The sequence below is a fragment of the Tachysurus vachellii genome, chromosome 20 (genome assembly GCF_030014155.1).
Source record: "Tachysurus vachellii isolate PV-2020 chromosome 20, HZAU_Pvac_v1, whole genome shotgun sequence".
Taxonomy (NCBI): domain Eukaryota; kingdom Metazoa; phylum Chordata; class Actinopteri; order Siluriformes; family Bagridae; genus Tachysurus; species Tachysurus vachellii.
In genome coordinates, this window is record NC_083479.1 from 4,614,786 (window position 1) to 4,641,298 (window position 26,513).

A 26,513-nucleotide genomic window follows, 5' to 3' on the forward strand; every position below is an offset into this window, starting at 1 on the left:
ACTGCAGAATACAGATGTAGAGATGCCAGTGCATGTCATTGGACTGAGGGAAAACACCGGTGTACCATGCACTTGGGTAGGCGGCAGGACTTCAGGCCAACTATGCCACCACACCCCCCCTCGGAACAATCAATTTGAACTTAAGTGTCTTCAGGATGAGTGAGTTTGGTTCTAATCATTGTTAAGTTTGGATATGAAAGTTGGCAGTGTAGTAAGTTATGAGCTGTAAAACGCAAAGAGATGTGAACAGATTCCAGATCGTCAAGAAAAAAAAAATTTGCAGCAACCACATTCTACAGCCTGGAAGAGTACAGATCCTCGGAGTATGAGGCACAATTCGTTGTCAGGTCCTAAGATGAGGGTGACTGCGCTTTCTCTAGGTAGGATGCTGATGCTGAATTTTAAAAGCCCAAGGCTCTGCATTTCTGTTTACTCTTCTGTAACTCCTGTGTCTGTCCCCTCCTTTTTTCACTATCTACTCATCTCTCAATAATGAGCAAAGGTCAACGTGTTTGCTCTTCCCCTCGTTTCAGTGTCAGAGGCAGCATCTGTGAGCAAAGTATTACGATTGGCCTTTCGGTGCTGTCCTAAATGCCAAAACAGCCTTGTTATTCCACCATAAATATATCTAACCAGTATAAACAGTGAACTGTGAATGAGCACTGCATCCTGATAAGGGTTGGTATAATGCTGGAGAACATGACAGTGAGGTCTGTGCCATATGCAAATAAACCGTGTGATTAATGGACTTGTCAGGCCTCACATGTTTTAAACATTGGAATGGTAGATCAGCACAAATTAGCTACTATCTCCAGTGCATTTCTGCTTAACGTAACTCAGCGGTGGTCATACAAACTGGTAATATAGTTTAAGTATAGGATGTTATTTAGTAACTGTATAGTTACAGGAAATCTGTACAGTGATTACAGCAAAATCTAATTACTGTAATGGGAGATTAAGTGGATATAGCTGGGATTGATAATAATAGCGCTCCCAGAAGAATAGTCATGAATAGGATAGGGGACTGGATATTAGTGTCTTCAGGAGTGGGTGTGATTGGTTTAAAGTGTCTGTGGAAATTGTTGGAATTGGTCACAAACGTCTGTGGAAGTGTGTGAGATTGGTCAAGAGTGTCTGAGGAAGGAGAATGAACTGGTCAAGAGTGTCTGTGGAAGTGTCTGGTGACCAATCCCACACACTTCCACAGATATTGGTGACCAATCCCAGACACTTCCACAGACATTGGCGACCAATCCCAGACACTTCCACAGACATTGGTGACCAATCCCAGACACTTCCACAGACATTGGTGACCAATCCCAGACACTTTCAGAGACATTGTTGACCAATCCCAGACACTTCCACAGATATTGGTGACCAATCCCAGACACTTCCACAGACATTGTTGACCAATCCCAGACACTTCCGCAGACATTGTTGACTAATCCCAGACACTTCTACAGATATTAGTGACCAATCCCAGACACTTCCACAGACATTGTTGACCAATCCCAGACACTTTCAGAGACATTGTTGACCAATCCCAGACACTTCCACAGATATTGGTGACCAATCCCAGACACTTCCACAGATATTGTGGAAGTGTCTGGGATTGGTCACCAATATCTGTGGAAGTGTCTGGGATTGGTGAACAATGTCTGTGGAAGTTTGGCCAAGAGTTTGAAGAAGGTATTAAACCTTCTGCATTAATAGACCAATGTTATCCCCAGCGTGTCAGATTAAGTCTTTTTGATCCATCTATCTCTCAATTTCTAACGTGGTACCTCTTTGGCCTACTTCAAGTTTTTCACATTTCACCACCACATCCCATCTGAGCTTGCCAGCTTCTCTTCATTTCAGCATGATTTAAGAAGCAATATGTATCGTGTGGTTATGTTCTCCCCTTTGGGGTTTATGCTTCTTCCTTAGTAGAGAAATCCATAGCATACATAATGTGCGATTCTTTTCATTGTCCATGCATTGATATCATGAGATGATAAAATGACTGAGGTCCTGATCACAAGAGTGAGCTAAAACAGTATGTTCTTTACTTCACTGACATTTGCTGCCAATTTTATTACACTGTCTACTGTATGTTGAAGTATCAGAAATACACAGATGACGGAACAGGAAAATTGTCTCTAAAACCTAGGGAACCTATTTAAACTTATTCTTGTCTGAATCATGACTTCTTTCAACTTCTTGTATTCAGGATTGTAAAATCAGATCTCAAACAAATGCTTCCCAACATTGCTCCTTACTTTGAATGGAATGGTGGCAGGAATGGTGAAGGTACAGTATTATAGCGTCCACAGTAGCAACATCGCTACACAATATTATGTGTGCTAAACATCAGTATTTGTTAAGGGATCATCAGCAAATCCCTATGCCACAATACAACCTTTTCTTCCACAGATCCCAGATATGTTATACTATTAACTATCAGCGGGATTGAATGGGATACTCCGGAGTGTTAGGACTATAGAAACCTGATCCTTTCAGGGCAGCATTTAAAAAAAAGTCCTATAGGGAAATGAACTCTCTTAATACACTGAGCCCTGATGGATTTAGAATACCAATGAAGCTCATTGAAGGAAAACCTGTTAGACAATGAACACTGAGGGAACCGAACTCACTTTAAAATGCACACAGTGAAAGCGTTCTGATGGGGAAGACTATATTTCATCATACTGTCACATTTCATATTTCATCTTTTATGAAATGCTACATTTATCCTCATGTACACAAATATACACCAGAGGTGAATAATAACCCCGCACATGATGACTGCATAACAGCTTGCGTCTTAATGAAATATGTTGATTAAATCTTAATCGTGCTGCTTCTTAATCATCTGTTAAAAGACTGCTTCACAATTTTCTCACAAAACGCCTAGGGGAGGCTGGGGGAAATTGTTTCCTCTCAACACCATCCCCTGATAGATCGCCGTGAGATACAAACTGCGCCTAATGCAATCTGTTCGGCTTCTCTCTATGCGTTCACGCTCTCAGGATGCGACAAGACGAAGCCCCTGAATCCGTTTTTGTAGAGGAACTCACCGGACGTGGACTGTATCTCTGTGTGTGTGTTTAATATTCTGTTCAATCTTAGCACTGGAAGTACTGGCTTATTTAATTTTTATAGCAATGCAGTTGTTCACCTCGTTATTAGCAGTATAAATCTGCGATGGCTGGGATATTAGATTGGAGCGCTAAAGTGTAATATCAGTCGATAACAATAAGGTCTTAGAAATGGCATAATAAGAAGAGTAAATAATCCACCTTGTTCATTGTTATTATTAACACGTCTATTATTAACTGATGGGCTAATTCATCCCCAGCTTTGCGTCGGTTCAAACCATCTTGAAATGATTTACTTGAAGCCTTATACTGCCTTCTATTTATGTTTAAGGCACAAACATACAAGTTCATTAGGGTCGTTTTGTTCTAAACTTGTGGTTACTGTATATTTATCTTCAACAAGTTTAAGCAATAAGGGGGCACGGTGGCTTAGTGTTTAGCACGTTCGCCTCACACCTCCAGGGTTGGGGGTTCGATTCCCGCCTCCGCCTTGTGTGTGTGGAGTTTGCATGTTCTCCCCGTGCCTCGGGGGTTTCCTCTGGGTACTCCGGATTCCTCCCCCGGTCCAAAGACATGCATGGTAGGTTGATTGGCATCTCTGGTGTGTGAGTGAATGAGAGTGTGTGTGCCCTGCGATGGGTTGGCACTCTGTCCAGGGTGTATCCTGCCTTGATGCCCAATAACGCCTGAGATAGGCACAGGCTCCCCATGACCCGAGGTAGTTCGGATAAGCGGTAGAAAATAAATGAATGAATGAATGAATGAATGAATGAATGAAGTTAAGCAATCCCTATATTTCCTACAGGGGCAGGTGGATGGTCACCAGTCAACTCCATCAAACATCAGTGGTTGGAGATCAATCTTGGGAAAAGGACGGAGGTCACAGGAGTCGCTACACAGGGCAGATACGGCAGTTCTGACTGGGTCACTCACTACCTCCTCATGTTCAGTGACACAGGCCATAACTGGAGACAGTACCGGCAAGAGGACAGCATTGGGGTAAGTGGTTATTTTCTGAGCTTTCTACATTGCTGTAGTCACTAAATATGGCCATGTTTGTCGAGCAAAAAAAGCAGTGGATAAAACTACTGGTAAAAAGAGTCTTTAAATAACAGTATAGTGAATAACCGTTTGTTTGTTTCTCTTTTTCTGATTTGATTTTATTACAGCTTTTGGTTGGTCGCTCCGGTGGTATAGCAGTTACGGTTCATTCTGCCATTAAATTACACGAGGCTGATTATAGTTTTAAACCTCATCTTGATCCTGTGGTTACACGGTGAAAAAATAGCAGATCGGTGCACCTGGGCTTAAGTGGGCAGAGTTTGTACGCATTCTCCATGCACGTGTTTAACCGAGCCTACTTTCCGCTGTCAATCAAAAGAGGCTCTGGTGCTGCCTTGAGAGCGATAACTCATGTTCTCAGTTTAAATGAAGAGGAGCCTTGAGCTTAGGAAGAGCTTTTCCCTTGTGTGTCTCTTCTATGAGGAGAAAGCATGTCACGGCTAATGCTACAAGGATTTGCACCTTGGCTCCTGGCACATTTCAGAAGAGCACTTTAAAGCAAATGAGATGCTCCTTCTTGGGCTTCATGGGCAGGAAAGTGCGCAATTTGCTCGGCTTTACGCTCGATTCACCAGAGGCCTGATCCCTTCAAAGGCACTGAAAATGCTACTTAGCCTAGAATTAATCTGTTTTAGGAAAGTCACATTGGCACTAAATTCAAGTAGCGCGAGAAACAAATTAAAGTTTCGCACTTCAACTTCCTCTCTGTAAATGGCCACCGAGCCTGTAGCTGGAAAGTGTCAGCTGGTGGGTTTTTTGCTGAGTTTAGTTTTGGCCTGTATTGATTTCCTTTAATACAACAGGTGATTAGAGATGCGCAGGCCACCGTTCATGGTGCAGCCGAGTAGTGTAGCTCGTATCGATTTTTGCCCATGCCTTCAGATTTCCACTGTGTACGTTCTCATCGAGGGCAAAAACACCAGCTTTGGGCTACAAAACATAATATTCAGTAGGCATCAACGTTTATTCCTGGCTACTAATTTGGATTTGTCTTAACTCTTAAAGCCAGATGCATGTTTACCTGCAAAACGTGTCTGAAATGAATGTCCAGATTATTTAGGAAGCAGTTTATCACAAAAAATTTGACCAAATCTCAAAGCTAAAGACCTGGAATTAAGCTATTTATAAATAATAAAGTCATTAATGTAGCTAATAAAATGTAAGTAAGTTTTAACGGAAACGTGGCCGTATTATTTGTTGTCTTATTCGAAGTTCTTTGTTAGATGCAATAAAAACGACGTGCGTTCTCTCGGCAAGGGTTAGATCTTCACGACAAAATCCGTCACTTTGACAAGCAAAGGTCCTAAAATAGTTTCATATTATTCCACATACATATTCCACAATTTCACTAATGTAAATTATCTTTAAAACATCTACAAATTTGCTCTGGATTTTTCAAAGTTCTGTAGGAAAAACCACACACACACAAGCCAACACTGCTGATGAAGCTCTGTGCAGCACACAAGGTGCTAATTTACACCTGGGTTTGGTGCATCAAACAGAATATATAATGAGTCGCACTTTCCATGTCTGCGTTCGCACAGAATGCAGACTAATTACGTCTGAAATTGTGGGGTGGCGGTGGGGGTGGGGGTGGGGACTCATTACTTCTGCCACTTATAAAAGTCTAATATTTTGGTGTAATATACAAGCATGTCAGTAACATTTAAATTACCTACATTAACTCACACTATTTAGTTATCCAGAAAGGATATGGCTTCATTATATACTTAATCATATTTTATGACGGTGCTTGAGTGCTTTGTTGGGACGTCATCAAATAATGTTACTGTATATTAACCTAACAACGCCAAATTACTAAGCAGCAAGACAGCGGGTGTTTCCAACCTGAAAGGTTTATCGTGGCATAACATGACCTAACGTACTGTACCATCTTTTGGCAGGACATGACATAACATAGCTTAGCATCATGTAACATAACAGAACCAAACGTGACTTGACGTAATGTAACATAATGTAATCAAATGTAAGGTGACATAAAATAACAGAACCAAACATAATGTAAAGTAGCATAATGTAACCCAACATCCTATAGTGTACTACAGTACATGTAGATTGGATTTTGTTTTCTTATATATTATAATAATCTTAACTAAAATATTGCATTTTGATATTGATTTTTTTTTTTTACTTACTCAATATTTTGATTTTATCATTTTTAATATTTTAAAGTGAGGGGGCACGGTGGCTTAGTGGTTAGCACGTTCGCCTCACACCTCCGGGGTTGGGGGTTCGATTCCCACCTCCACCTTGTGTGTGTAGAGTTTGCATGTTCTCCCCGTGCCTCGGGGGTTTCCTCCGGGTACTCCGGTTTCCTCCCCCGGTCCAAAGACATGCATGGTAGGTTGATTGGCATCTCTGGAAAATTGTCTGTAGTGTGTGATTGCGTGAGTGAATGAGAGTGTGTGTGCCCTGCGATGGGTTTACACTCCGTCCAGGGTGTATCCTGTCTTGATGCCTGATGATGCCTGAGATAGGCACAGGCTCCCCGTGACCCGAGGTAGTTCGGATAGGCGGTAGAAAATGAGTGAGTGAATGAATATTTTAAAGTAGCATTTAAAGTACAGTCTGTCTGATCACTGAATAAGAGTTCAAGTAAACAGACCTGTGACTTTACCTAAGAAATACAGTTCCAAATGTCAGATACACAACAGGTGTTACAATGCCAACATTTAGTGCTAAAATCATCCTGATCTACATATCCATTCGTGAGTCACGGTGCTGTACATGTGTCCGATTTGGCTTCTAGAGTCCAGTCTTTGTTTGTACACCATAACAACACGTATATCAGCATGGCATGTAGGGCTGAAGCGATTCCTTGAGTAATTCAAATACAAATAATTTGCCTCAAAGCTTTTTTTATTCCATTTACCGTAACTATACCCGGAGCACTGCGTTTACCCACGTACCGTTATTACTGACGCACAACCCGATAAACTCTAGATGCTGCAAAATAGGAGAAGGAGAAGATTCAGGCGAAAGAAAACATCAACGTTTCCAAAGTTTGTGATCATTTTAAACTAAAATAGAAAGAAAACTTTGTACAGCGTGTAAGATTGAACTGGCGAAACACAACAAATTACTCGCTTCAAGTCCGCTGAGCAGAGTCGACACGAGGTAACGTTAGCGTTCGGATTTAGCCTAAATCACTATGATTGCTAGTGGAAATGAAGGCACGCAAAAATGTATGTTGGTTGTGGCTATATGTAGTGACTATTTAAGAATGTAAAGTGTCATTCATGTTCATAGTCTCACTCTCTGACATACACACACACACAGTGTCAGAGACCCACAGGCCGACCTTGAAGAGAGACACACAGCTGCAAATATTGCAAAGTGGCTTGAAGACGTTATTGCCAAATTCAACCATAGAAACGTACATACATTCACCATAGAATGTAATACAGAAATTAAATGCACTAAATGATGGTTAATAACGTATGCAATAATGTAATAATTTCAGCAATAAAAATGTCTGTTTTTCTAAAAATTTCTACTAATTATTTGTTCATTTTAAGAGACTTGTCTTATTTTCTCTTATTGTACATATTTAGTATTTGTCTTTAATAAAGAAAAAGTACCCTAATAATCGATAATTGATAGCTACGGCCGTAATGGCGTGATCTCAATATTTTAAGATTAATCTTCAGTATTCTTTCCCTCATCCTGTGTTTCATAGGTATTCTTTGGGAACACGAACGCAGACAGCGTAGTGTCCTACAAACTCCAGCAGCCGGTGTTTGCCCAGTTCCTCCGTGTGCTGCCTCTGCATTGGAATCCTAATGGAAGAGTCGGGTTGCGACTGGAGGCATACGGCTGCCAATACAGTAAGGATGACCTGGATGCATTTAACCATAATCCTAGTGATGCTGTTTGGATAAAGTATGGATCCCTACTCCTGATTATACTGTACCCCACTCGTGATTAAGGTTTGGCGTTAAATAAGACACGACTTTTCCTTAAGAGATGTTCGAGGGATCTCAGGGTGTAACCACCAGTCATCGTAAGGACGCTCGCAGTAATTTCTTGTTAAGCCAGAAACCAACACTCAAGACAAACACAGTTGTAACCTAAGTATTGTGGGATAGGTTCCAGGTTCCCTGTTACCCTGTGTAGGAATAAGAGGTACAGAAGATGGATGGATGGATGTGTAGAGAGTTCGTCAGATTCTGACCACCTGCCTAGTGCCATGGTTTGAACACTAGAGCTGACACTTGATTGGCCAGTTGATTTCTAGTGGATTCAAGATTCAAGAATCTTCTATGGTTAATCCACCAGGAGACAAGCTACGATATGCAAAGAAAAGTATTCCTTATATATTATAAAGGTTTGCATGGTGGTGGTAGCATTGACACCTCAACAGGTCCAGGGATCTTGTGGGCTTCAGTACAGTACGTGGGCAATTTGTCTAGGCTAAATTGCCCCTCGGTATGAATTAGCGAATGCGTAGAACCTTGGAAAGTATTAGCACACTTTGGGAATGGCGGTTATTTTCTCCTTTCTCTAGTGGAACTACACAACAACCTGCCCTATAAACTGGGACATTGTCATCTTTTTGTGTGTAAGATTTTGCAGTGTGGTGTTGTGTGTTGCTGTGATGTATAAATGCCTGAAAGAAATACAGATGATAACGAATACTCTACATCATCTGCTAAGACACTATGTGTTTAGGTATATAGCTTCACCATTAGCATGAAATACGTAGCACAACCTCGATTTAAAAATAATGTGTGAACATGTAATGAGACTTCATACAAGGATTTCCCAGAGCTAAAATGTCTCTGTTTTAAATAAGGTATTTTTTTTAATGATGGGTATCAGCAGAGCTAGCTGAGAAAAGTATCTGCATTCGGAATATTTTTGCCGTGGGTGTTACCCAAACACAGCGATGCCAAATACCACCGAAATTCCCCTGATGTGAAATGTAATTTTCTCTGCCACAGTAAAATTTAAATACACTGCCTACAAAGTCCCATGACGGAACAGTTCCTGTTGCTAAATTTCCAAATATTGGATCTCTTATCTCAAAAGTAAGAGCAGTTGGAGCGTTTTTAAATCCGAGTCCGGCTCATGTGGCTCATTTATGTTTTGTTGTGTCCAAATGCAGCATGTGATTGCATTCTCTTTTCTCTGTGCTGCAGGATGGACTGTGTTTCCGTACAGTACGTTTGCCATTGTTAGCAGCCAGCAGAGGCGCTTCAGGTAGAGGAGTGTATAGACGCAGTGCAATTACTCATCTTGACTCGTTTGCACCCTCTCTGCTATTTTTGCAAACTATTCTTCCACGGATACCGTGCTTCCTGCATCGATGCCATGAATCGGTCCATTAGCTGACCTTTTAAAGGGCCCTGGAGTGCCTCAGAAACTTTTGGATGAGCCTGTGTTTGGTTACATAATTGAAGTGTTCGTAACGGAAAGAGCCATGCTGTGTGACACCTTCTAGAAATTAGGGTTAATGGCATCACAACGAGGAGAGTGCAGTTGACCTCGCGGACTTCACTGGAAACAGATCCACTTGGATTTGGGAAACAGGAAAGCAAGAAACCTGAGCTGATATGTCAAGCTTTTCAAATGTTTCTATATTATTTTCTTGTAGAAGGTTTATACATGCAGTGTGCAGGCAGATGTATGTACTGTAGACACCTGACCTTTAGACCCATATGTGGGCCGCATTCGGTTCCAGTGACGGAGGTGTAGCATTTGTGTCTGTCAGAGCCAGTGAAGTGAGAATAGTCTCCATCACTGTAGGTTCCAGGAGAAGCCTTTATTATCGCAACATATACGTTACAGCACGGATTAGGGTTGGGTCGGAGCATCGGGGCAGCTACGATACAGCAGCCATGGTGCAGGGAGGGTTAAGGGCCTTTCTCAACAGTGGCAGCTTGGCAGTACTGGTGCTTGAACATTGACCTTCCCATCAACCACAGTAGGGAGGGAGTGGCTTCTGTCAGTGCCAGAAGTGTGAGATTGTTCTCTCTATCAGTGCCAGCGAAATACGTCTGGTCTTGGTCAGTTCAAGTAAAAACAAGCGTGGCCTCATGGCTCTGTTTCAGTAAAGTGCGAGTGAACTATTCTGTCTATTCCGTCAGTTATAGTGAAAGGGGTGTTGCATCTGTGTGAGGGCAGGCACTTATTTCCAGGGATTTCAGAACAGCGTAACAGATATTGCGTCATCGGGTAGGCGTGGCCTATTTGATAATCTAACCCTAACCCTAACTGTAACCGTAGTTTTTGGTTGTTTATTTGTTTTCTAGAATAAATCTACCTGTATGACTGTTTTGTCCTTCGTAGTATGCTCTTTTTTTTGAAAGAGGGCGTTTTTCCAAGATCTCCGGAAACACACCCACTTTACGTCGTCGTAACCAAAACCCTGGAGTTTAGTGAATGCCTCTGTGTGAGTTCTGGTGAAGTGGGAGTGGCCTTTCTTTCTGATTCTGTGAATGGGGAGGTAGGAGTGGCCTAAATGTTTGTCAGACCCAGTGAGGTAGGCGTGACCTCTTTGTCAGTGTAAGAGGCGTGGCCTCCTGTTACTTAAATGTAGCACCTTAAAGCTAAATCAGTTAAAGATACAGCTGTAAATTATCGTATTTCTGTATGACTTGCAGTAAGTGTACTTTACATTTATTTTGATGACCAGTTTCATTGTCTGCTCTGTATCGTATTTTGCAGAATCTGACGTGGCCAGCTTCGACTCAGCCAGCTATTTGCTCTTCAAGCTTGACGCAGTCACCAATCCATCACCCAAAGACCTTCTAACGATGAACTTCAAAAGTCTTCACAACTCCGGGGTCCTGATGCACATGGAGGGCAATCACGGACACACCGTCAGTCTGGAGTTACTCAAAGGAAAGCTCTTCATACATCTCAGAAAAGGTAGTCTAACCCTCGCTCAGTGAAGGTACTATTACGCATGAATCTTTGCAGGAATGTCCCTGAGGACTGCAGCAGATTATCTGCTATATTGATGGCACTCAGGCGTTCGTGTCTTGTGTGTTTTATGCAAGAGGAAAAGCTTTCAAGCATTGTCAGCGATCCAGGCTAGTGCTCTACCACTTAGAATGCCATCTGCGTGTGCACGCAGTTTAAGAGTCTTGTGCCAACTTCACGCGGTGACTGCAGCTTTCTGTTGTGCCCAATAACGCCAGCTTTAGCTCGCCCTTCCCTGCCATGATGAAGAGATATTCTGTGCCATGCGATTCCTGGCAGCGTTTAGATGCGATCATAAACAAATCCACCGAGTATGTGTAAGATGCGTGGCGACATGACTGTTATAAAACCAGCAAAATAAAAGAGCAAGTGTTAATTTGTTATTTTTGTTTTGTTTTTTTTTTATTGTGCAAAGCTAAACCAGTAGAGACTCCCATTTTCCCTGTATGGGAGGATTTAATACATCTGCAGCATCGTTGAATTTCACTCGTTTTTCAGCTCTGCAATATCATCGACTCGGTAAAAACTTTAACAAGCGCTCCAGAGGATGAAAATTAAAACCGAATCCTTTATTACGACGGATGGCGAGACTGCATGTTGTTTCAAACAGGGCCTGAAATAGACATACGCCGATGAGAAACTGCGCTACCGAGTCCATCAAAGCAATTATCACTCCGCCTCTCTCAGGTCCAGCGCTCGCTTTCTCAGTGTGTGCGCCTCAAGCGCTCCTGACAATATTTAACAATTTGGAGCCATCTTTGGAGAAGGTTTAAGGTGACTTTGAAGTAAAATGTCTTCAGCGTATGATTAAATAACAGCCTTTATATCTTATAAGCCATAAGTTATTATGAAGTGTGTGTATCGGATGTGTTAAGTGTGTGTATCGGTATTGTTAATGACAATATTAACACAGAACATAAACATACCAAAAAGCTACAAAAAGTAAGTGAGATATTTAACATGCTTCTATTTGCCTACTTTTTGCTCATTAATCGAAGTGCTTGTTTTTCTTTCTTTCTTGCATTTCACTTGTTGCTCTCAGTAAATTGCAGTATTTATTTTTGTTGTCTATATTTATTTAAGAACTGTGGACGGTAACATAAGAGTGCCCTCGTCTCTGACCCGCTTGTATGTATAAATAAGTAACACAAGAAAGCAGAAAGATCTGAGGAAGGAAAGAAGAGATGTCTGTTTCTGGATGTGAAGCATGGCATTGTTGTGGCGTCTCCAGTTATTAAGTGCTTTAGTCCTTATTCAGTGCCGCTGTCTGGAGGGTCGTGCTGTAAACTCTGAAAAACGCCCTGCCAGTTATCCCTGAGCTCAGAAGCAGATTAAACCCAATCACCAGTCTGCTCATCCTCACTCATCCTCACTCATCCTCACCCACTCATCCTCACTCATCCTCACCCACTCATCCTCACTCATCCTCACCCACTCACCAGTCCACTCATCCTCACTCATCCTCACCCACTCATCCTCATGCATCCTCACCCACTCATCCTCACGCATCCTCACCCACTCATCCTCACTCATCCTCACCCACTCACCAGTCTGCTCACCCTCACTCATCCTCACTCATCCTCACCCACTCATCCTCACCCACTCACCAGTCCACTCATCCTCACTCATCCTCACCCACTCATCCTTACGCATCTTCACCCACTCATCCTCACCCACTCACCAGTCCACTCATCCTCACTCATCCTCACCCACTCATCCTCACTCATCCTCACCCACTCATCCTCACTCATCCTCACCCACTCATCCTCACCCACTCATCCTCACTCATCCTCATCCACTCATCCTCACTCATTCTCATCCACCCACCCACCCTCACTCATCCTCACCCACTCATCCTCACTCATCCTGACCCACTCATCCTTACTCATCCTCACCCATTCATCCTCACTCATCCTCACTCATCCTCACCCACCCACCCTCACTCATCCTCATAGACAGTGAGGATCTCTCTCTCTCTCTCTCTCTCTCTCTCTCTCTCTCTCTGTCTGTCGGTCTGTGTCTCTCTCTGTCAATCTCTCTCGGTTTTCTTTCTCTCTCTCACTTTCAATCTCTCTCTCTCTCTCTCTCTCTCTCTCTCTCTCTCTCTCTCTCTCTCTCTCTCTCATTCTCTCTGTCTGTGTCTCTCTCTGACTGTGTCTCTCTCTGTCTGACTCTCTCTCACTCTCTTTTTTTTCACACTTTCAATCTCTCTCTCTCTCTCTCTCTCTCTCTCTCTCTCTCTCTCTCTCTCTCTCTCTCTCTCTCTGTCAGTGGGCCTTTTTTCCCCCACATACTTCTCAGAACAAGAGATTTACATTACTTCACTTCACAGGTGCTGCTCAACACTTCTGGGCTGTTTTTTTTTTTCTTTTTTTTCCCTTCCTCATCCACATTAACATGCGTTATAGCAGGAAGTGTGTGGGAGGGAATCATCGCTTTTAACTTCACCGCTGCGGCACTTTAGATTTCATTTTAGAGCAGCCTTATCAGGGGAAAAAAACCCCTCTAATGTTTGAAAGCTTTTATCTTTCATTCAAAGGGCAGCATTTTTAAAGCATGTATAAAGAAATATGGAATATCTTTCAGACCTTTCCAAAAGCAGACGAAAATGTTTGATAGCAAATAATAAAATACTAAAATATCATCTAAAAATATTTTTGTATAAGTTGCACACAATTTTATATTATAAATAGTGGAGAACAAGAACCTGAACTATTTCAACTGTGGAAAAAGAAAAAAAACGAAGTACGGCTTTGTTTTTGTAACAGAAGGGGGCGGGGCTACCGGACGCAAAGTAAAAAATGATGAGTAAAAAAATTCAAGATGGCTGACCAAACTCCAGTGGACGAGACATCTTACAAATGTTTTGTAAGGAACCTGGGAACCTGGGACCGAACAATGTAACGACAAGGTTGCCAGATTGGGCTACTTTAAAAATATCGATCACCCCAAGATCTTTTTTTTTGAGTTTCTACGACGAATAAAGAAAGAAATTCTCAGGTCTGATTGTATAGGAACATTTCCAATCCCACAGCTTTGTCCTAAACACTAGTGTTTGTCACAAAGCACACAATCACTTCAAAGATTCTGGCACACACAAAGTTTCTGTATAATACAGCGGAGCAAGCGAAGCAAACAAGACTCGACATGAAGATTTATGTCCCATATCCCAGGCCATTTCATTTTGCTTGTGCTTTGCATTCATATTTCTTGCCGATGTTTTACCGGCCTGATGATGTGTAGACCGTTCAGATTTACCGTCTTCATTTTGCTCCACTTTTCCTCAGCTAATTTTAACTAACAGCCAGCTCCAGAAGACAGTCTATAGCTGTACCAACAGCCATAAGTTACAGCTGACTACCACCGGAGCCTCGTTCTATTTTTTTTTTTTTTTTGTTACTTGCTTTTTTCCTGTAAATAATTGCCATAAAGTGTGAAAGATGGGATGTTGGGCCATAAAGTGACCGTGATGCCGAACTTTCAGTATTACTCACTCGTTGATCATGGTTTGTCAGCGGTAGAGTGTGTGTGTGGGTGTGTGTGGTGCGTTGTAAATTTCATAGGTGCTACTGAGCAGATGGTTATAAATGAATGAAGTCTCTCATTTCGTTGTGGATTGAATGATCCGAGGTAAAGATAGACGTGTACCGGGACGCCGCGACGAGGACGTCGTAACCTGTGTAGCGTTTTAAATATGCTACAAGATCGTGCAGCCGTTTGGGGGGGAACCAAACGTTCAAATCCTGGCAAACTCAATCGGACTCCAGTGATGATATTAAGAAAGCAAAATACACACTGGCCAGGTTCCAGATACAGGTGCAGTCTCAGCACGGCTCAGATCCTAAACACCGGTATGTCTGTTTGAAGAAAAAAGACAGAGATTGTGCACTGGAATGGAAGAGAAACACAATGTTTACTAAATATTTTACGCTATTATTCCATTCATTCATTCATTCACTCATTTTCTACCGCTTATCCGAACTACCTCGGGTCACGGGAGCCTGTGCTTATCTCAGGCGTCATCGGGCATCAAGGCAGGAAACACCCTGGACGGAGTGCCAACCCATCGCAGGGCACACACACACTCTCATTCACTCACGCAATCACACACTACGGACAATTTTCCAGAGATGTCAATCAACCTACCATGCATGTCTTTGGACCGGGGGAGGAAACCGGAGTACCCGGAGGAAACCCCCGAGGCACAGGGAGAACATGCAAACTCCACACACACAAGGCGGAGGTGGGAATCGAACCCCCAACCCTGGAGGTGTGAGGCAAACGTGCTAACCACTAAGCTACCGTGCCCCCCTGCTATTATTCCAATTATTTTTTATTTATTTTTATTTTATTTTTTTTAAACCAACAGCAGCCGCTCTTTTATTTACGACTGGTATTAGTGAAGAGATGGAGACGAGAAAAAAAGCTTTTCAATTATCACCTTTCTGGAGTGTTGAATAGGAACGGATCATAGCGGCGGTTTTGAATTAGTTAACATGTGAATGGTAAACGATAGCTTTGAGTTTTGCTAATTACGTCTCAGCCCATTTTGCGAGCACGGAAAGTTAGAGAAATGAATTGGGTGATGCTGCATGCTTAGGATGTACCTTTTGGAAATCTGCGAACGATCCACGTGATCATACACCGAGAACCCGAGCGATTCCGGATTCACGCGCAAGCTAATCGTTCAGGAGGAGGAGGAGTATTAGCAGGAACACACAGTATGGATCGCTGATACGGCGAAGGTTACTGGAGGAGTCTCCCATTTCAGAGCGTTTGTAATGGAGCTAAAGGGTAAACAGGGAAAAGCTGTGATGTTTTATTTATTTATTGATTGATTTATTTATTTTTCATTTTTTGTGATCCTGGGTGAGTGACTTGAGTGTCTGGAGTCGTCTGAAAAGTTCTGTTGAAACAGAATGCAGAGTTTATTGTGGTGAAGACAATCAAACTAATACAAATCGTAAGGCAAAAACGATATCCAGGAATAGACAAGCAATGGAGAAAGATAGAGAGACAGTAAGAGAGAGACACAGTGAGAGAGGGATTGACAGTGAGAGAGAGAGAGAGAGAGAGAGAGAGAGAGAGAGAGAGAGAGAGAGAGAGATCGAGACAGTCAGAGATAGAGAGACCCAGACAGAGACAAAGAAGCACAGACAGAGATAGAGACACAGAGAGAGAGACACAGACAGACAGAGATAGAGACACAGAGAGAGAGACACAGACAGACAGAGAGAGATACACAGACAGACAGAGATATAGACACAGAGAGAGAGACACAGACAGACAGAGATATAGACACAGAGAGACAGAGATAGAGACACAGAGAGAGAGAGAGACACAGAGAGAGACACAGAGAGGGAGAGACAGACAGACAGAGATAGAGACAGAGAGAGAGAGAGAGACACAGATAGAGACACACAGAGATAGAGACACAGAGAGAGAGAGACAGACAGACAGAGATAGAGACACAGACAGACAGAGATAGAGACACAGAGAGACAGAGATAGAGACACAGACAGAGATAGAGACACAGAGAGAGACACAGACAGACAGAGATAGAGACACACAGAGAGAGAGACACACAGAGAGACAGAGATAGAGACACAGAGAGAGAGACACAGAGAGACAGAGATAGAGACACAGAGAGAGAGAGACAGACAGACAGAGATAGAGACACAGACAGACAGAGATAGAGACACAGAGAGAGAGAGACAGACAGACAGAGATAGAGAGACACAGAGAGAGAGAGACACAGACAGACAGAGATAGAGACACAGAGAGAGACAGACAGACAGAGACAAAGAGACACAGAGAGAGAGACACAGACAGACAGAGACAAAGAGACACAGAGAGAGAGACACAGACAGACAGAGACAAAGAGACACAGAGAGAGACACAGACAGACAGACACAAACAAAGAGACACAGAGAGAGAGACACAGACAGACACAGAGAGAGAAACAGAGAAAGAGAGAGAGACAAAGAGACACAGACAGAGAGAGACGGGTGGAGACGGAGAGAGGGAGACAGGGGGACACAGAGAGAGACAGAGAGAGAGGGAGACAGAGAGAGAGGGAGACAGACAGATTTTAGATTATTAGCAGAAAATGAACTGGATCATCAACAAAAGTTTATCGTTCATACACGATTTGTTCAAGATACTCTTCGAAAATGAACAAAACACTCGTCAATGTTGAAGCTTCAACACAATCACCAGAAGAACCACAAGCTTCAGCATCACATTTAAACGTCCAACAACTCCAACTCAGACGTTTGTGCAGATGAAGCCAAATGAAGTCACAGCTGGATGTTCCTTCATTGTCCCCGATGTCCTCGGATGTCCCGATTGTCCACTCGTTAGTCTCCCGATTTGTCTCTTTCAGCATACACGAAAAAAAACGTGGGAAAAAAATACGTTCTTTAATATTAAACGTCCACCAAACACCAGCACGGGATCACTGATTATTTCACACTACAGTACCATCACATGGCCAAACGTTTTTCTACCTTATTCCTCATTTATGTTTGGAACATTCCTCCTCCTCCTCCTCCTCCTCCTCCTCCTCCTCCTCTACACTTCATCTCCTACATGCAGTAGAAACCCAGCAGTTTTTCAGTGACTCTGAAATATCGATTCAAACATTTCTGAAGCAGCAGATTTTTTTTTTCCCTTGTTGATGATGTTGTTTGAAACAGAAAAAAAAACAACACTTAATCTGTAGCTCAGAAGCCACTTTTCCTCCACTGGTTTTTCTTTGTTCCTCACATGCACCGCGGCGCTGCTGGGAAACGGATAAAGACGACGAGACGGAAAAACGAGCGTGATGATGATGATGATGAAGGGTAGGTGATGTGTGAGGTGGAAAAAAAAAAACGTTAGCAGCATATACAAGTTTGCTGTTATTCTGTAAAAAGGAATTCGTATTTTTCGATCAAACTGCTTTTGGTTTTGTTTGCTAATTTAAAACGTACCAGAACCGGGTTTCGTTTGTCGTTCACTACATATCCAATCTAGTGAACGCACACACACGCACACACACACTAAGCTATAAGCTGTATTTGGGTAGGATTAGTTTTACCTCAGGAATCTGGCCTAATTTGACTAATTTACAGATTTGAGTCTTTCTTCTCCAAAAAAGCATTATATAGATGATTTGAACTGTTAGAGGGGGGACACGGTGGCTTAGTGGTTAGCATGTTCGCCTCACACCTCTAGGGTTGGGGGTTCGATTCCTGCCTCTGCCTTGTGTGTGTGGAGTTTGCATGTTCTCCCCGTGCCTCGTGGGTTTCCTCCGGGTACTCCGGTTTCCTCCCCCGGTCCAAAGACATGCATGGTAGGTTGATTGGCATCTCTGGAAAATTATCCGTAGTGTGTGATTGCGTGAGTGAATGAGAATGTGTGTGTGTGCCCTGCGATGGGTTGGCACTCCGTCCAGGGTGTATCCTGCCTTGATGCCCGATGACGCCTCCCCGTGACCTGAGGTAGTTCGGATAAGCAGTAGAAAATGAGATGACAGAAAGAGAGAGCACGAGAGAGTGGTATGATGCTCGCGCTGTCATTCAGTGCTGCTTTTTTGTTCTGTCAGGAAATTCACTCTAATTTCTAACTCATTCTAATCCGGTTGCAGCTCGGACTTGTGACTTTTACGTCCACGAGTCACATCATCGATCTCACCAACTGATTCCAATTTAATCAGCGGCAGCTTTCTGTTCTGTAGTGGACGAGGAACAAAACGCTACGTGGCCAAGATATACGCCTGAGGCTGGAAATGAGACAAGAGTTGAATATTTTAGAAACCTTCAGGTTCAGATCACCAATCGTTTAGGCGAGCAAAAGTAATGGAACAGCCCCATTTGTCATAAATGCTGCTTGTTTTCAAAGGGCTTCTCTGTATAATGCTGTTCCGCTCTGGTGACTGATCCCCCCCGATGAAGTCCTTCTGTTGAGTCGTCAGTGTGTTTTTGGATCATCGTCATTGTTTGCTCACGCCTTTCAGATTTTCCAACCAAAACCGCTCGAATACACAGACGAAGCAACCTTGAAGGTTGTGAAGCATTAGTTATCCAGCTCATCTATTCAGTTGGTGCTTAATTCGGACTTAGATGATGTATTCCTGTGTTGCTAATTTAAGTGTGTCAGATGTTTACAAACTTCCTCGTATTCAGACTTGTTTTTTTTTCCCAACTGATTATTAAATCTACCTACTACTGAGGTTGCCAGGTTTTCTTGTCCTGTGGTCGTCCCCCAGCCACCCACCCATCTCAGAGACGTTGTTTGTCAATAACGTCTAGACTCCAAAGTGCTCGTCTTTAAACTGAAAACAAAACAAGTATAGACAACATGGAATTAAGAAGTTAGTCTTTTTTTCTGTGCTGTCAGATGTAATACAAACATAAAGCGTAACATAAAAGCAAGAGGACAGAAAAACTCTGTGTGTGTTGGGGGGCGGATCGCGCTTTGTCATTATAACTTACCCCAAAGTCACGTAAGAAACCATGATTCAGGCTGTTTATTTGTTTGTTTGTTTGTTTGTTTGTTTGTTTTTTATTTATTTTATTTTTTATTATTATTATTATTACTATTATTATTATTATTATTAGTTTTTTTTTTCATTTGGAGTTTCAAGAAAACAAAATAAAACTCTGTGAGGATTTTACACTATTTTTGCTTTTTGTGCCTCACAGGAAGCTGTAAACAAGTAAGCAATTATGTCGCCGTTTGGAAATATTTTGACACACACTGTCAGATGCAGCAGTCTTTGGGCTAATCAGAAGAGAAGTGAGAAGCCAAATAGTTTTATTTATTTATATTTAATTAAATCTTTGCCTTATTATAGTGCTTTTTCTTTCTTTCTTTTCTTCTTCTTCTTTTTTTTTCTTCTTCTTCTCACTTTTACAAGTATCCACGCGTTCCCCGTTGCAGCGCATTAAAAAGTAACGACGCTTTTTAACAATGTGCCGGCAAAACAGCTCCGAAGGAATAAATAAATGTTTATGTAGACGTTCAGGTGTTCCTTAATAAACTTTTCAAGGCCGCTCAGGATCCCTGTGGGTTTCATTAGTATTTATTCATCTTGGTGAATGCGGAATGGGAAATGAAGCTGTGCTGCATGTTTGTTTTGTTTTTTTTGGGCATCTCGTTACTCAGAAATAGAAGGAAAGAAAGAAGGAAGGAATAGGGATCAGACTGGGGTAAGATCTTCCTCCATCACACGTTTTTAATGATTTATTTATTTTCTTTTATTTTCCATTCAGTGCAAAATTCTTTACCCGTTTTTTTTTTGGGGTGAATCGATAAAGAAATGTATTTACTGTATTTATATTTTGAAAAATTTGGGGAACAACACACACATACACAATGAAGCATGGTGGTGGTAGCATCGTGCCATAGGAGAGCTTCTCAATAGGGAGACTAGAGGGTGCAAATCTTGGCATTGACCCGAGAAGATTCGAAGTTGTAATTGTTGCCGGAGAAGCTTCTACAATTAATGTAACAAGCAAAAGTTTTTTTTTAATTTTTTGTTTTTTTTTGATTTGTAATAAATCCACATAAAATATTGAAAAATGTGACTTATGTTAATAAAGCGATATTTAATAATAATTTTAGATTTTTTTTATTTGCTGGTGTATTTGGATGCATTGTTTTTAAATTTGAGAAACAGCAAAAATAAGTAAATAAGTAAATAAATAAATAAATAAATAAAACCACAGAAAAATAATGGAAACATGGCAGCGTGGGTAATGACACATCATGCCGTTCTTTGAGATACTGTGTTTGTTCGTGTTCGCTTTGCGCTGACTATTCAAATGCTAAGCCAGTCTGAAGGCGTAGAGAATATTAGCATACTCTGTAGTATCAGTAACACAATGGCATGCTCAATACCTGGAAAGCAAAATAGAACAGGAAATAATGAGATTAGAACTTTTTACTTATCAGCCAGGACTACCTATATGCCAGGTTCTGCTTCTCACGAAACAGATCCAGTTGACTTGGCAGAAAACTGTGGATCCGTATGTGCTTCTTGTGCAGTGTACGCTATACCTTATTTCTGGGTTTTAAAAAAAAAGTGCAAGATTAAGCGCTTCAAATCACTGACGCACTGCTGAACCACAGAGCGAACAGTTTAGAAACAGATGCCAGCCAGAGCTGGTATTTCACAAGTCATCAAACTGTGAGAATGCAGTCATACATGCAAATGTGGCTAAACACAGCCAAGTAGTTAACAGACTCCTACCTAATCCATACATACAGTAACAAGATGCATATCTGTTTACAAAACTGTACCACTGCCAGTATGGTATGGTGTTTAAAAGCTTATCCTATAGCCCTGCACCTCCAGAATTTGACTTGCTATCTGCTGCATTTGATTCAGTAGCTGTTGCATTCGATTCAGTGCCTTCTGCATTTGAGACAATACCTTTTGCATTCGATTCAGTATCTGCTGCATTCGACTCATTGCCTATTGCATTTGATTTGGTACTTAATGCATTCGATTCAGTAACTACTGCATTCAATTCAGTGCCAACTATATTTGATTCTGTACTTACTGCATTGGATTTAGTGCTTCTGCATTGGATTTAGTAGGTATTGCATTCAATTTAGTGCCTATTGCATTTGATTCAGTAGGTAATGTATGTGATCCAGTGCCTACTGCATTCGATTCAGTGCCTACTGCAATTGATTCTGTACTTACTGCATTGGATTAGTGTTTCTGCATTGGATTCAGTAGGTATTGCATTGGATTCAGTGCCTATTGCATTTGATTCAGTAGGTATTGCATTCAATTCAGTGCCTACTGCATTCGATTCAGTGCCTACTGCATTTGATTCTGTACTTACTGCATTGGATTAGTGTTTCTGCATTGGATTCAGTAGGTATTGCATTGGATTCAGTGCCTATTGCATTGGATTCAGTAGGTATTGCATTCGATTCAGTGCCTTTTGCATTTGATTCAGTAGGTATTGCATTAGATTTAGTGCCTACTGCATTCTATTCAGTGCCTTTTGCATTTGATTCAGTAGGTATTGCATTAGATTTAGTGCCTACTGCATTCGATTCAGTTCTTACTGGATTTGATTCAACACCTGCTGCATTTGATTCTGTACTTACTGCATTAGATTTAGTGCCTACTGCATTGGATTCAGTACCTGCTGCATTCAATTCAGTCTCTTCAAATGATACAGTACACACTGATCAGTATGTGTGTGTAGTATCTGCAATGTTGGCGCCGTCATATGACCTATGATGTCATCATACTGTAAACGCAAAAACTAAAAAACAAAACAAAACAAAACAAAAAAAAAACATTAAACCTTCAAGTTAACAGTTTACTCAGGTGTTTAACAAGTATAGATCAACCACAAGGAACAAGGTTTAATACCTATAGCACCTACACTCAGCTCTTCTGCACCACTCCTGTTGCACTATGGGACAGCGCAGAGTCCATTCGTTACATACTGCAGAATCTTAGTGGAAGCAGTCAGTCATCTGGGTACTGTATGTCTCACCTACTGTTTTATGAACACTGCGTATCTGCACATACTGCTGCTTTGTAGTACTACAGTTCAATTTGAGTAGGAACTCCTCACTACGGCTGCTTAATCCAGCTGTGTTTATTCTGCCAGATTTCCTCTAATATAATGTAGCCAATAGTCTCCATTCACAGCCTATCACGGTTGAACGCACTTGGAACAGAGTGCTAGCTGCTTGATCGTGTACACGTATGCTAACAGATGCTTCTGATTGGTTAATGTTGCTGTGATTGACATGCCACTCTTCCTTACCAGAGAAAAATTCTAGTGCAGTAATTATATTTTCTTGGCTGCCAGGATTTGGGTTTGCAAGTGGATTTTAACCATAATAAGTTAAATTACAACTCTTACAAGGGAAATGTAAATACTGGACACATTTATCAGGAACGAGTCTATGAATAATTGTAGTCGGTGTAGCGTTAGGCTGCTTGACTTCATACTTTGGCTAAATAATTGATGCATTTAGAAGGCCAGTGTAATCTGAACCACATCGCCGGCTGTGCGCTGTAATAACCGAACGCTATCCTTCCGCTCCGTGCCAATATGCTGGTTAGTGAAAATTTAATATAGATGCCATAGGCAGTGTGGGTCTGAATTAAACCATGCTTTCAGGAGAACTGCAGGCTGAAATTGTGTGTTAAAGGGTGGAGTAGAGTTTATGAGTTTCAGTCAGTTGGTCTTCATGTATCATTGATTGCTGCTGATTCTGTCGTGCTTTCCGGTTCCGAGAAATCCTATCACCATTTTTTTTGTTTTGACTCAAAGGTTATCGAAGGTATTTGTTTTCATATCGTCTCTCGTCTCTGAAAGTCATATGGAAAGGGTCACTTTTTAAACATGATGGGGAAAAGGCTTCAAGAATTACTGGACACGTTACAGTTAAAAACCCTATAGAGCCCAGTTTAACATTTAAATAGAAGTTGTAGCTCAGTGGTTAAAGCTTTGGACCACCAAGCTGCCACTGCTGGGCCCTTGAGCACGACCCTTAACCCTGTACAGATGTGCAAATGAGATAAATGTTAGTCTCTCTGGATAAGGACGTCTGCCGTAAATGTAAAGGCTAACTAGCGCTGTGTTTGTTCATGTTGTCCAGCATCAGCATGGTGATTAACATTTATCATACAGCTACATATCGATTATATAGTTGGATCGTTGTTATTTCCCTGTTTCAGTGAAGTCATACTGCTGTGTTAGAGCTACGCATATTAATAGCACTTCTTATCTTTTCTCCTTTTTCCCCCCCAGGTAATTTTCACATAGAGGTGTCACTCGGCAGCCTGCTGGATGACCAACACTGGCATCTTGTTAGCATCGAGCGACTCCGAGGACACGTCAACTTCACAGTGGACAAAAGCACGGAGCAGCTCCAACTCCCTGACCACCTGAGTCACTTTGAGATTAACGAGGTGCGCCTCTAGCAACCGGTCTCAAAGCTGCTTGCTAGCTCTCTCACAAACAACCTCGTTGTTGCCGTTTCCCTCTCGTTCTTACACAAAGATGCACACAATAAGAGAAAATTGATTGCGAGGGGTGAAAAAAAGGAATCACGAGTGCTGTTCGCCTATGCATCCGAGCTGATCGCTATTTAATGTGCTTCCTTATAGAGATGTCGGTTTTCATCAGCGCTTTGGTTACGGCCACAGCACCAGTTTTGTGTGTGTGTGTGTGTGTGCTTTTTTAAGAAACATCAGCTTTAATTCATTATGTATCATTTTGATGTGAAGTGACATCAGGGCTACACGGTTTAGATCTAATGTGCTCTTTATGGTCTTGTAACCAATCTGTCTTTCTGTAAACCTGCACGTTTAGAAGAAGCGAGGGCAATTTGACATCAGACTATCATTCTTTTACAAGATCAGTTTCGGTGGCGTTTCGGCCGACGGGACTCAGAGAGAAAACTCCAGGAGGAACTTCTACGGCTGTCTAGAGAACGTCCAGTACAACGGCGTTAACGTGATCGATCTGGCTAAAAACAAACAACTCACCACAGTGGTAAGAAACGATTACACACATCATCTAACGATTTGATTGGTTACAAGAAGCATTCAAAACTTGACAGAGTGTGTTTAGAAACAAAATAAAAACAGTGATGTTGACCATCAACCTCCAACCAAACGGGTGTCTTTCATGTCAATCATGTTTCCTGTGAAAGTTTGTCCTTTTCAGATGTTCTAAGCCAAATGTTTTGGGGGTGTGGCTTCGGGTGGTCTGGATTTGTTTCAATACATCTAGCTGTAGCTTACGTTGACCAAAATCACAAACTATACTAAATTGCTTACATTAACGTTATACAGGATGAAAAAATACAATCCTGAGGGATTTGGACACAAAAACATTGCTTACTCTTTGACCTTCGCCTACCATCCAGGTACGCATGAAGCCAGCCGTGCTTCCTGGAATCGATCCAGGAGGTAATAGTTTTTACGTTTGTTCACACAACAGAAAATATCTAAAACGCCAAATGTGTTGCTGCAGTCACTGAGCCAAACAGATAACCAGTTTATAACAGTAATAGCTGCACAGAGCTTTGGAGAAAACAAGCTAATTTGGCATCCGAGTAGTTTGTCCTCTTGAAGCGTGAAGTGCATCCTCAAAGCGGGCTTATTAAGAAAGATCCAGTAATCAGAGTCAGACAAATTTCAAGGTCAAGGCAGAGGAAGATGAAATAACAATAATACAAAAAACTATTCATACTCAAGAGGGAAACATAGAGACTAGGGTTAACAACCAAGAGAAAAGTATCAGTGACAAGAACGGTATGAATAAGAGAACGTATATATAAGGTAAGATATACACAAAGGAAGCTCCGAGTTGACATTTAGTGATAGTTCAGGGCTGTCAATATCACGCATTGAGAGTGAGTCACGCATTTGGGTCTTTTCTCACGCTCTCCCGCCACACATCGTATTTCTCACGCAGAAAAACTTTTTGACTATTTATCATATATTTAATAAGCCGCAGCGCCCAAAATGTATCAGTCCGCACCGCTGTCTCTATGGAAACGGGCAGGAATCAAGCGCGTCTCCCCTGGAGTTCTTAGTCGAGCCTGACACTTATCAGCCAATCAAAAAAAGAGGCTACACAACAGCCAATCAGAAAATAACACTATTGTATCTGGGTAAGATTTAATGCAACAACCAATGAAAATATATATATACTGTATATTCATTAGAGAGGGTATTTTCGATGGTTGCTTTGAACAAAACCTCAACACGAAACAGCTTGTCTCTGGAGAGGACATTGTCCTCAGTCATGCCCCTAAAAATGTCTGGGCTTGAGCCGAACTGTTTTAAATGGGAGCAACATTACAAATGATAAAGGAGTCCAAAAAGACAACAAACACTTACAATAAACAACACCAGTCATAATCTCTCTCTCTCTCTCTCTCTCTCTCTCTTTCCCCCTCTCTCTCACACAGAGGGGGTGGGGGGGGGGGGGGGTTTTGGAGATGCCACGCTTGCCTGTTTTCAAAACTTGAGAGCCCTGCTAGTTACTACTGTAGGCGCAGACCAGGATGAGGGAAAGTGGACGGTCATAAAGGGAGAGCAACAGGATCAGGTGTAGCTAATTATAAGGAAAGTGGAAGGCAATGATTAGGAAACAGTAAGATCAGATGAAGCTAATGACTAAGTGCAGGATATATAAGTTAAGTGGTAGGCCTTTGGCTTTCACTAAATTCCAGGGGTTTCGTTACCATGACGTAAAGTGGACGTGTTTCTGGAGGTCTTGGAAAAACTACGATGGATAATGAAGGACAAAACAGTCATATACTGTAGGTAGATTTTATATTTTATATCTATTATGCTTTATTATCTTACAGTTACAGCTATTTTCGAAAATAAATAAACAACCCAAAACTACGGATAGGGTTAGGGTTACATTATCAAAT

At 41.8% G+C, this 26,513-nt stretch overlaps 1 protein-coding gene across 1 annotated transcript in view; it reads left to right on the plus strand.

The window, feature by feature from the left end:
• Positions 1–26,513, plus strand: part of cntnap3 (contactin associated protein family member 3) — a 121,383-nt gene that overhangs the window by 37,760 nt on the left and 57,110 nt on the right. Inside the window, exons 3-7 of the mRNA XM_060896414.1 lie at positions 3,886–4,079; positions 7,843–7,990; positions 10,833–11,036; positions 23,870–24,030; positions 24,479–24,616. Of these exons, the coding sequence (XP_060752397.1) occupies positions 3,886–4,079; positions 7,843–7,990; positions 10,833–11,036; positions 23,870–24,030; positions 24,479–24,616 (845 nt within the window). The remainder of the gene's footprint in view (positions 1–3,885; positions 4,080–7,842; positions 7,991–10,832; positions 11,037–23,869; positions 24,031–24,478; positions 24,617–26,513) is intronic.